Source organism: Ahaetulla prasina, chromosome 1 (genome assembly GCF_028640845.1).
Source record: "Ahaetulla prasina isolate Xishuangbanna chromosome 1, ASM2864084v1, whole genome shotgun sequence".
NCBI classification, from domain to species: domain Eukaryota; kingdom Metazoa; phylum Chordata; class Lepidosauria; order Squamata; family Colubridae; genus Ahaetulla; species Ahaetulla prasina.
In genome coordinates, this window is record NC_080539.1 from 191,399,474 (window position 1) to 191,412,676 (window position 13,203).

Below are 13,203 nucleotides of genomic sequence, written 5' to 3' on the forward strand. Positions count from 1 at the left end.
TCTTATGCCTAAGGATAACTAAGCATGTAGTAGGACTGTATTAGAATAGAATATAATTTTTATTGGACAAGTGTGATTGGACACACAAGGAATTTGTCTTGGTGCATATGCTCTCAGTGTACATAAAAGAAAAGATACCTTCATCAAGGTACAACACTTACAGCACTTAGGATAGTCATAGGATACAAATTTAACACTTAATGATACAACATTTAATGATAGTCATAGGCTACAAATAAGCAATCAGGAAACAATATCAGTATAAATCATAAGGATACAAGCAACAAAGTTACAGTCATAAGTGGAAGGAGATGAGTGATGGGAACGATGAGAAGATTAATAGTAGTGCAGATTTAGTAAATAGTTTGACAGTGTTGAGGGAATTATTTGTTTAGCAGAGTGATGGCATTCGGGAAAAACTGTTCTTGTGTCTAGTTGTTCTGGTGTGCAGTGCTCTGTAGCGTCGTTTTGAGGGTAGGAGTTGAAACAGTTTATATCCAGGATATGAGGGGTCTGTAAATATTTTCAAAGCCCTCTTTTTGATTTGTGCAGTATACAGATCCTCAATGGAAGACAGGTTGGTAGCAATTGTTTTTTCTGCAGTTCTAATTATCCTCTGAAGTCTATGTCTGTCTTGTTGGGTTGCAGAACCAAACCATACTATTATAGAGGTGCAGATGACAGACTCAATAATTCCTCTGTAGAACTGGATCAGCAGCTCCTTGGGTAGTTTGAGCTTTCTGAGTTGGCGCAGAAAGAACATTCTTTGTTGTCCTTTTTTGATGATGTTTTTGATGTTAGCTGTCCATTTTAGATCTTGCGATATGGTAGAGCCTAGAAATTTGTAGGTTTCTACTGTTGATACTGTGTTGTTTAGTATTGTGAGAGGTGGAAGTATGGAAGGGTTTCTCCTAAAGTCTACCATCATTTCTACGGTTTTGAGTGTGTTCAGTTCCAGATTGTTCGGGTCGCACCACGAGGCTAGTCATTCAACTTCCCGTCTGTATGCAGATTCATCATTGTCTCAAATGAGACTGATCACTGTTGTGTCATCTGCTATTACTATTACTATTATCCTTCTCATCTTTCCTATTTTCTACTCCTGTTGGTATCTTATGACTATCACGTTGTTGGTTGTATCTTATATTTATGATTGTATCTTATGATGTATGCTTTATCATTTTGTGGCTTATATGTATACTGAAAGTTTATGCAAACACCAGAGACAAATTCCTTGTGTGTTCAATCGCCCTGGCCAATAAAGAATGTTCTGTTCTGTTCTGATTTCCATTTCCATTTCCATTCCATTCTGTATATTGATTGGTAATGAATAATTGAATTTTAAAAAAGCTTCTGCAAAAAACTCATATCAACAAAATATTTCATAAGATAACATTTAAAAATAAGGTGATACTAATATACTTGATTTTAATTTTTGGTAGATTCTTATTTGATAAACTGCATGGTAAGTCTCCACTCTACCTTGAAGACATTATTGGGGAGGAAGACAAGGATGTCCGAGCAGAAAGAGAGCGAGTGACATTGGGCTTGTCAGACTGTGATGTGTTGCAGCTCCAGAATCTTTCCAAAATCTACCATCTTCCCTACCGAAGGATTGTAGCAGTAAGAAATGTCAACATTGGAATCCCAGCAGGAGAGGTAAGTCATTAAACCAAAAGTACAAAATGAAAATTATGAGGGGTAAACACTTTTATTATGTGTGTAGCTAGTCACAAAAAATTGTGCACAGCTTAAGAGGCATCTTCAGGCATTCACCTGGACATATCAGGCATACACCGCCTGCTCATTTCTCTCTTTGCCCACCTTAGGTTCATCAGTAGCAAAAATATATAAACATAACCATTTAAATAATATTTTGCACATGTTTCATATGAATCAAAATCTGCTACATAAGGCATATATCTTACTCTGTATTAGGGAGGCTGATCCTGCACAGAACTCAAATCATTTCAGAGATTAGATGGGAGGACTGCAAAAAAGATGAAGCATTAATCTGAATGTTTCTGCTGGGCCCTCCTCCCCCTTTGAAACTGATACTTTACTAGTTTTTTAAGTTATGAATGCATGTAAAGATACTGTTTTCTATATCTCTTGAGCTTTCTATTTTGTTTGCTTTAAACAATGTTTATTAAAATTGCAAATATTATGGATAATATGAAAGAATATTTGTTTTTCAAATCTATCGTAAGTCAAGAAAACTACAAATGCCTTTAAAAATGTGATCTTTTTCCTCCAGTGCTTTGGCTTGCTTGGTGTGAATGGGGCTGGGAAAACCACCATTTTTAAAATGCTGACAGGCGACATTGGTCCAACTGATGGAAGGCTACTGATGCAAGATGAAACTGGGTATGGAGGACAGATTCATTCTCCACAATGAAAGTGGAGCAACTTAACTGAGAAAATAAATCCAATATGGAACAAAATAATTTATGTTAAAAAGAAATCCAAATAGAATTTTTCATTACTTTAGTGATACTAATTTCTATAATGCATTTTTATCCATAGTATAGAGATTGAGGCCATATCTTAAGTCAAAGTTTTGTTAAATTATAGCATTTCAGAGTAATTCATTCAACAATATTGCTTTTAATAAATTCACAAGAACTGCAAATTACAGTTGCCCGTCTCCCACCTCCTCTGAATAATTATGTGAGAAATGCTTAGCCACAAGTGACTTCCCTGGTGTTCTTATGCCACTCTTAAGAATGAGGCCTTAAAATGGAAATGCAAAACGGAGATCAAAATGTGGCCTTGGACCATGCCACAATAAAACCTAGTAAGAAGACTGGCATTTTACAGACTGGATGTGTTAATGATTAAAATGACAAAACTCATGCAAGAAATTGACTGAAGCCAACATAAAATCATGCTTTGTAAGTCTGTCAATAGAAGATTATCTATAAATGTGGCTTTATCCAAATACAATCTCAGATGTATAGAACACAGATACAATGAGACAGCAATGTCAGGGTCCTATGTTTCTCTTTCTACTATACATGTTTGTACAAGTGTTTCACATGGCTTCCTGTTATGTTAACTTTTAAGCACTTTTAAGAATCTTTCCAGACTTAACAAAGAATTTTTGCAACTCAGATCCTTGAGTGAAATTGATGATGCACACCGTTCACAATTTGGATACTGTCCTCAAGAAGATGCCCTAGATGATTTGTTGACTGTTGAAGAACACATGTATTATTATGCACGATTACATAGCATCCCAGAGGAAGATATTAAAGGGGTATGTAAAATTAAGATTAAGTAATAATAATAATAATAATAATAATAATAATAATAATAATAATAATAATAATAATAATAATAATAATAATAATAATAATAATGATAATATTTTAATTTGTATACCGCCCTTCTCCCGAAGGACTCAGGGCGGTGAACAGGCAGATAAAATATAAATACACACAATAATTAAAAACAACCCTTAAAAAACTAATTTAAATGCCCAAAATGTTAAAAAACATACTCCCCTGTAAAATAACACAATTTTAAAAACCCATCCAATAAAAATAAAAATCAGGCTAGTCCAGCCATATAAAATAAATAAGTTTTAAGTTCGCGGCGAAAGGTCCGCGTAGAAATATAGTATATAGATATAGTAGAAATATCAGACATTTTCTGAAAAACTACTAAGTAATGTTGGAGTTTTGCTTTTAACATACCAGTAGTTTAAAACTGAATGTTGCTAAATACATATTTTGGACTGAAAGCCCTCTGACTACTTAGTGCAACTTCTCAATGGGTTCAATTTGTCTCTTTCTTTGTTTTGATTTTGGGGGTTTGTCTAAACTGAATTTTCAAGAACATAACAGGTTTCAGCTGTATTTCAAATGCTAGCCTGCATTTGGAAGCTGATTTGATGGAAACAGAGGCCAGAATTTGGTTGTTTATATTTAATATTTGATTTATCATTTTTTTCCAAAGGACCTGCTCCCATCATGATGGAGGATAAATTTCATTTTTCATAGAAATGATCAGCGTTGGCATTAATGTTTGTGGATGCTCAAAAAACATTTGATAATCTAAACTGGAACTTTCTTATTAATCAGTTGGAAATTACGAATTTAGGGGAGAAATTTACAAACATTAGATCAATTTATTCGAAACAATCGGCTAAAATAATAATAAATGGGGAAACGATGGAGAGGATTAGTATAACTAAGGGGGTAAGACAGGGATGTCCCTTGTCACCCCTCTTATTTATACTATCAGTGGAAATATTATTAATGCAAATTAGACAAAACCAAATGATAAAAGGGTTGAAAATTAAACAGGAAGATTATAAAGTACACTAAAAGAGGATAATTATGATAAATTGGTACAACAAATACAAAAAGATTTAGACATTTGGGTAAAATTATAGATATCTTTAGTTGGTAGAATTGCCCTAATAAAAAGGAATATATTACTAAAATTGCTATATTTATTTCAAACAATCCCAATAAGATTAGGGAAAGTATTTTTCGATCAATTAAATAGAATAATAGGTAAATTTATTTGGTTGGGGGAAAAAGCCCGAATAAAACGTAAACTTCTTCAGGACTCCAGATCCAAAGGAGGTTTCGGCCTACCCGATTGGGAAATATATTATCAAGCAGCGACAATAATGTGTACTAAAAGATTGGGTTCAACTAAGAAATAAGAAAGTATTAACATTGGAAGGCCACGATCTCCAATTAAGATGGCATGCATTTTTATGGGAAGGAAAAAACAAGACCAACACATACTTCCAGAGACTAGTGTGAAATGCTTTGTTAAATATTTGGGACAATATAAGGAAAAATCACTATATGAAAGTTCCAGTTTGGATTTCAACAATGGAAGCAATAATCCATCCCAATGTGTTAGACATAAACGAAGCAGTAAGATACTCGGAACTTTTAGATGAATTTGGAAACTTAAAATCAGAACAGGATTTAAGAAATCAGGGATAATAATTGACTGGTGGCCATAACTGCAAATTAAAACAAAATACAAAAAAGACCGGGAACAATATGGTATATATACAAAACAATTGGATATTATTAGGAACAGGGGGAAAATTATTACAAAAATGTATAATTTTTTGTTAAAATTCAAAATGGAAGAAGAAACTGTGAAAGAGACAATGATTAGCTGGGCGAGAAATTTTGGTCATAATATACAATTAGAGCAATGGGATAGATTGTGGGAGAGAACCATGTAAAAAAATACTAAATCCAAATTTATCCAAAAATGTTCCACTTTTATAATTATGGAGAAATCCAAAAGAGCTTTTGTTTACATGGTTTATACACATTTATAGAATATTTAAAGAACCATGTAAAAAAATACTAAATCCAAATTTATCCAAATAAAACTTCTATTTTTACCAAAAAATGAGAAAAGTGACATAGTTTTGGCAAATGCTATCAATATTGGACAAATAATTTTGATTTCACAGATCTTCAGTTTCCTAGAATCACGCTTTAAGAAATACTGACTCAGGGTATTATGTTCAGTTCTAGGCATCATATTTTACAAAGTATTTAGAGTTCAAGTGGGACAGGAATAGATCTGCAAAAATATAAGCTTATAAAACCAAATTAGCAGGAGAGTCTTGTGCACACAACTATAACTTCTTTTCTAACTCCAAAATGCTTGCTACAGATTTAGTATCATTTTAATGTTTGCTTAAAACTGCTGGTAAATTAACACTGAACAGGAAGTTAAAAAAATGTTAATTATAAAACTATCAAAATAATATTTCTTCCTAAAATTCAGGTACTAATTTTATCATCATACCATAATTGTTGAATGATCATTTTTCTGAATCTCTTTTCCTCACAGATTGTATTTCATCTTCTTTATCGACTTAATCTCATGCCTTACCGATGTAGAATTGCCTCTATGTGCAGCTATGGCACCAACAGAAAGTTATCAACTGCTCTAGCCCTTCTGGGGAAACCATCAGTTTTACTATTGGTATGAAATTCAAACTTTATTTTGTGCGGAATTATTATGATTTTTCATATTCTCTCATAGTCTTGCAAAGTAATAGCTACAAGCCAGAAAACTATTTTGTTTTTTTAAAGTTTTTTATTTTTATTACTCATAAAACATATATAAATGCACAATCTCTTTAACCATTCTTATTACACATATTATCTTTTGATTTCCATATTGGTTCATTCTTCATTCTAAAACTTTAAAATACATTCAGAGTTGCTCTTCTACCATTCCAAATCTCCCTTCTTCCACAACAACCGCCTCTCCGTTCCTTCTCCCCTCTTACCCTTCCCTCCCTTCTTCTATTCTTTTCAACTTTCTTCTTTCCTCCTCTCCTTCCCCTCCTCTTCTTCCCCTTCCTTTCCCCCACTCCTCCCCTTTTCCTCTCTTTCTAACCCTCTCTCCTACTCTTATTTCCCCTCCCTTTCTTCCTTTCTTTTTCCCTTTCTTCTTTCTCTCTTTTCCTCCCTTCTCCTCTCTCCTTCCTACCTGTCCCTCTACTCCTCTCTCCCTTCTGTCTCCTTTGTTGTGTCTATTTTCAATTCAATTCAAGATAATATTCGAGCAACCCGGATCTTATATTTACCCACATTTTCCTTTCAATTTCTTTTCTATTTTTTTTGTTACACTTATATCATCCTTAACGTACATTTATATAGTACCTGTTTTTTCATTTTCCCCCTCCTTCCCCCTTTTTCATTTACTCAGGTGTCATCTGGATTTCTATATGTTTTTTGTCTTTTCTTTCATTTATTTTTATTCATATTCCTTTTCTAGCCAATCATAAAAATGTCCCCATGTCTTGAAATATACCGATTCCTCTTTATCTTTTATTCTTAATGTTAATCTGGTCATTTCTGCACAGTCTAAAATTTTATTTATTATCTCTCCTTCTAATGGGATTTTTTCTGCTTTCCAGTTTTGTGCAAATACTGCTGTTATTATATGTATAATCATATATAATTTCTTAATCATTTTTTCATCTGTTCCCATCAATATCTCATCCAATTCTGATTTTCCCATATTTAAACCATACTGTTTAAGATCTTTTTTGTATCTTGATTGTATTTGCAATCATGTAAACCAATCAGTCTCAATCTCTTGCTTTTCCAACTCTTGTTTTTGTTTTAGTTCTCCCTTTTCTGTTAAAATATCCTTATATCTAAGAATATTTTTCATATTAATAATATTTGGATGTGTCAAAGCTTCCATTGTTGAAAGCCACATAGGTATTTCCATGTAATGTTTTGCTTTCACTCTCTCCCACACTATTAATAAACCATTTTTTACATAATGTCTCTGGAAGTATCCATGTATCCTGTTTTTCCTATACCATAAGAAAGCGTGCCAAGCGTGCCATGTCTTTCCAAAGTCAATAGTCTTGTATTTCTCAATAAGATCCGTTCTTTAATCCATGTTAGCACTGCCACTTGGTAATACAGCTCCTAATTTGGAAGCCCAAACCTGCCTCTAATTCTAGAATCTTGTAACATTTTTATATTAATTCTTGCTTTTTTCCCCTTGCCATATATATTTCCACATTGCCCTATTCAAGTTCTCAAAGTATTTTATTTCTCAATCTTTCTTGGTATTGTTTGGAAGAGAAATAAGATTCTTGGTTATATGTTCATCTTAATTAACGCTATCCTTCCCATTAATGATAATTGCAAATTTCTCCATTTCTCCAAGTCTTTTTCAATTTGATTTCTCAATTTAAAGTAGTTATCTTCTTTGATGGTTATGCATCTTGAAGTTAGCTGAATGCCTAAATATTTCACTTTCTTCACTATTTGAATGTTTGGTTTCTCCATTATTTCCTTTTTTTTTCCTATCATATTTTTAACTAAAATTTTTGTCTTATCTTTATTAATTTTCAGTCCCTACTGCTCCATATTCCTCTATTTGTTCCAGTAACTTTGGGCTTGTTTCTATAGGATCTTCCATAATAAACACTAAATCATCCGCAAATGCTTGCAATTTATATTCTTCTTTTTTATTTTTCATTCCTTTTATTTCTTTATCTTGTTTTACTCTTCTGTTTAAAATCTCTAATGTCAGTATAAATAATAATAGAGATAACGGACATCCTTGTCTGGTTCCTTTTCTGATATCCACTTTTTCTCTCATTTCGCCATTTACAATTACCTTTGCCGATTGTCCTTTCTATATAGTTTTGACCATATTTATAAATCTATCTCCAAAATCCATCATTCGCAATTATGTTATCATAAATTGCCAATTCTCATTGTCAAACGCTTTCTGTGCATCCAAAAATAACAATGCCATTTGCTTCTCTAGATACACTTCATAGTATTCCAATGTATTCCATATAATTTGCATATTGTCTCTAATCTGCCTTTTTGGTAAAAAACCATTCTGATCTGTGTGTATAAATTCATTTAGCATTCTCTTCAGTCTTGATGCAAAAATTTTGCAATCCGCATTTAATAGGGAAATTGGTCTATAATTCTTTATTTGTTGAAGAGCTGATTCTTCTTTTGGTATAAGAGTTATGTATGCCTCCATCCACGAGTCCGGGATTTTAGCTTCTAGTAATAAGTCATTAAATACCTGCAACATTACATTACTTAATACATCTTGCAACATTTTGTATAACTCTGCTGGTAATCCATCCTGTCCTGGTGTTTTACCATTCTTTTGTCTCTTAATTCCCTCTATTCCCTCCCATCATTGATATTCTTTCTTCAAATAACTTTTTAAGTTTTTCTGGAATCTTGGGTATTCCAGCTTTTTCTAGATATTGTTCTATCTTTCCCTCTGCAACTGTCTCTTTCTGGTATAGTCGTTTGTAATATTTCTCAATTACTTTTTTCTTTTCCTCATTTTGGTAGCATATATTCCCATCTTGATCTACTAGTTGGTTTATTAACTTCTTTTCTTTCTCCTTTTTCATTTTATATGCTAACCATTGTCCTGGTTTATTTGCATTATCAAAAAAGTTTTACTTTGTTGATTTTATTTTATTCACCAAATCTTCATTTTCCATTACATTCATTTTATGTTTTTGCAAGTCCATCAAATTCTTAATCTTTTTATGAGGTGGATTTTTCTGTAGTTTCCTCTCTAACTTCTTATACTGTTCCTCCAGTTTTTTGTGTGTTTGTCTATTCTGTTTGTGCTGTTTTCCTAAATAAGTAATTGTCAGTCTAATATACACTTTGCTAGTATCACATACATTTTGTAATGACGTAGCCTCTTTTTTATTTTATTTAAAGAAATAGATCGATTCTTTTTCTATATACTGCTGAAAATTCTTTTCATTTAATAGTTTTTGATTCAATGTCCATCTTATTCTTTTCATGTCATTATTATTGGGTTGTGGTTTGCCCATGTACTTGTTTCTATATCAATCTTGTGTATTTTAGATATTAATTCTGTTAACATCCATATCATATCTATTCTTGACCACGACATGTGTCTGTTTGAGTAAAATGTGTACTGCTTTTTTTTGGGATATCTTCTTCTCCAAGCATTCTGCAAGCTCAATTCATCTGTCATTGTAAAAAATGCTCTAGGAAGAGTCTTTCTTAACTTCTTATACATTTTTGAGGATTTGTGATCTAATTCATTATTTACAATCGAATTAAAATGTCCTATTATACATATATCTTCATATTCATATTCTATTATGTTTCTTTGTAATTTCGCATAAAATTCTTCTTGCTTTTTATTTGGAGCATATATTGTTACTAACGATATTTTTTTATGGTTCATTACTATTTCTACTATTAATACTCTTATTTATTATTTATTTATTTATTTATTTCGGTTTCTATACCGACCTTCTCCCGAAGGACTCAGGGCGGTTTACAGCCAATTTAAAACAACATGAATATACACAAAGAATTAAAACATAATTAAAAACTAATTTTGAAATTTGGCCCAACAAATTAAAACAATCCTAAAAACTTCATAAAACCCCCACTAAAATTTCATTAGGCTAGCCCCGGACGATGGAATAAGAAAGTCTTAAGCTCGCGTTTAAAGGTCCGGAGGTCAGGGAGTTGACGCAACCCCGGAGGCAGCTCATTCCAAAGGGCAGGAGCCCCCACAGAGAAGGACCTCCCCCTGGGGGCCGCCAGTCAACATTGTTTGACTGACAGCACCCTAAGGAGGCCCTCCCTGTGAGAGCGCACAGGTCTATGGGAAGCAATTGGTGGCAGTAGGCGGTCTCATAAATAACCCGGTCCTATGCCATGGAGCGCTTTAAAGGTGATGACCAACACCTTGAATTGCACCCGGAAGACCACTGGCAGCCAGTGCAGCCTGCGCAGGAGAGGTGTTACATGGGAGCATCGTGGTGCTCCCTCTATCACCTTCGCAGTCGCATTCTGGACCAGCTGGAGTCTCCTGGTGCTCTTCAAGGGGAGCCCCATGTAGAGAGCATTGCAGTAGTCCAGGCGGGAAGTGACAAGGGCATGAGTGACCGTGCATAGGGAATCCCGGTCCAGGAAGGGACGCAACTGGCGAATCAGATGCATCTGATAAAAAGCTCCCCTGGTGACGGCCATCAAATGATCTTCTAAAGACAGCCGATCATCCAGGAGAATGCCTAAGTTGCGAACCCTCTCCCTGGGGGCCAATGATTTGCCCCCAACAGCCAGCGATGGAATCAGCTGGCTGTACCGGGATGCCGGCATCCACAACCACTCCGTCTTGGAGGGGTTGAGCTGAAGCCTGTTCTTCCCCATCCAGACCTGCACGGCTTCCAGACACGGGACATCACTTTGACGGCTTCGTTGGGGTAGTTAGGGGTGGAAATGTACAGCTGAGTGTCATCAGCATACCGATGGCATCTCACCCCAAAACCATGGATGATCTCACCCAGCGGCTTCATATAGATGTTGAACAGGAGAGGCGAGAGAACCGACCCCTGTGGCACCCCACACGTGAGGCGCCTGGAGGTCAATCTCTGCCCTCCTGCCAACACCGTCTGCGAACGGTCAGAGAGATAGGAGGAGAACCACCAAAAAACGGTGCCCCCCACTCCTAAACCCCCCAACCGCCGCAGCAGGATACCATGGTCGATGGTATCAAAGGCCGCTGAGAGATCTAATAGGACCAGGACAGAGGAACAACCCCTGTCCCGAGACCTCCAGAGATCATCAACCAACGCGACCAAAGTCGTCTCCGTGCTGTATGCAGGCCTGAAGCTGGACTGGAACAGGTCTAGATAGACAGTTTCCTCCAGGTACTGAGGGAACTGACATGCTACCACACTCTCAACAACCTTCGCCACAAAGCGAAGGTTGGAGACCGGACGATAGTTTGCTAAAACAGCTGGGTCCAAGGAAGGCTTCTTGAGGAGGGGCCTCACCACCACCTCTTTCAAGGCGGTAGGAAAGACACCCTCCATCAAAGAAGCATTGATAATTCCCAGGAGCCAGCCTCGTGTAACCTCCTGTGTGGCCAGTACCAACCAGGAGGGACACGGGTGGTCGCATTCAGCCTCCTCAGTATCCTGTCCATGTCCTTGGGAGTCACAGCATCAAACTCCTCCCAGATAACATTCTCCAAAACTACCTCCGTCATCCCGCCCGAATCTACCCAATCAGCGTCCAGCCCATCCCGGATCTGAGCGATTTTATCGTACAGATATTGTCCAAAATCCTCAGCACGGCCCTGCAAGGGGTCCTTCCGAGCTCCCTGAGCAAGGAGGGAGCGGGTCACCCTAAACAGTGCGGTTGGGGGTTATCTGCCGATGCAATAAGAGCGGTAAAATACACCTGTTTTGCCGCTCTTATCGCCACTAGATAGGTCTGAATATGAGACCTTACTAGTGTTCGGTCGGATTCAGCGCGGCTGGCCCTCTAGTCGCTCTCTAGGTGTCTTTTCTGGCGTTTCATCTCCCTTCCTCATCCTCAAAAATTTGTTTGGATTGAATTGTCCTTTTAATATATAGTGCTACTTCTCTTTTACTCTGACAAGCAAGTATTGTATATAATGTCCCCAATTTAATCTGCTCCCAAAACTTCTTTCTAATATGAACTTCTTGTAAGCATATTATCTCTAATTTTAACTTCTTTAATTTATTAAATATTCTTCTTTTTATTCCCGAATTTAGTCCATTTATTTCTTCTTCCATATTTTACTTATTTACTTGCTTAGTAGATTTAATCATTCTTATCTCCCTTTGTTCTTTTGCTTCTTTCACTCTTGTGCCTTCTCTTATAGCTCTTTCTTCTTGTTCTTTAGCTATATCTTTTGGTTGTTCCTTTTTCTCTTCCTGATATCCAGCCTCTCTTTCTTCTCTCAATCTCTCTTCTTCTTGGAATCCTATATATTGTTCATAAAATAGTTCCACCTTCTCTATTGTATCCAATCTATGTCTTTGTTCCTACCAGTTCACCAAGATTCCTTCTGGAACCAACCATCTAAAATTCACTCCTCTTTTAATCAAATATTCCAAGATGGCGCCGACGAAGGCTGCCTCGGTGAAATGCTCTCTAATTGTTTCTTTATTTCTAATTGTTCTCTGTGACTCACTACGGATTTCCTACTCACGAGACCATCTGCTAAAAATTAAGGAACATTTCTTTAAGGAGCAGCTTTCTTTGATCTCACCCCCACCTATCTTTACAAACATGGAGGAGATTCTAATACAGGAGGAGGCAATTCCCACGGAGCCATGGATTACCAAAAAAAACAAACGACGAAAGCGACGGAAGAGAGGTAAACGATCTGGGATCTTAAACAGATTAAGAAGTCGCATTAAAACTCCTCTGCCTTCAATTTTCCTAACAAATATACGCTCACTTGCAAATAAGATGGATGAAATACTCCTCTTAAACAAATACTATTCTGATTTTCGCAATTCAGCAGTCCTATGCTTCTCTGAAACCTGGTTAAATGAATCAATTGAAAATAGCAGCCTGAACATTCCAGAGTTTCAGATTGAACGATCAGACAGGATTCCAGAAACATCTGGTAAAAAGAAAGGAGGAGGCTTATGTCTATATATTAATAGAAACTGGTGTCAAGATTTTAATATAATTTACAAATTCTGTGACAACAATTTAGAGACTCTAATTATCAACTGCAAACCTTACTATTCGCCTCGTGAATTTTCCTCATTTCTTCTAATTGCTGTTTATGTCCCACCACAAGCCTGTGTAAACAAGGCATTACGAACTCTAGCTGACCAAATCATGGAGGCTGAAGCCAAACACCCTGATTCAC

The 13,203-nt window shown here is 35.9% G+C and overlaps 1 protein-coding gene across 2 annotated transcripts in view; it reads left to right on the forward strand.

Moving 5' to 3' along the window:
* ABCA12 (ATP binding cassette subfamily A member 12) overlaps positions 1–13,203 on the forward strand; it is a 393,723-nt gene that overhangs the window by 352,729 nt on the left and 27,791 nt on the right. For both annotated transcript variants that reach the window (XM_058185940.1, XM_058185931.1), the window contains 4 exons: positions 1,443–1,659; positions 2,258–2,367; positions 3,115–3,259; positions 5,845–5,979. In XM_058185940.1, the coding sequence (XP_058041923.1) occupies positions 1,443–1,659; positions 2,258–2,367; positions 3,115–3,259; positions 5,845–5,979 (607 nt within the window). The remainder of the gene's footprint in view (positions 1–1,442; positions 1,660–2,257; positions 2,368–3,114; positions 3,260–5,844; positions 5,980–13,203) is intronic.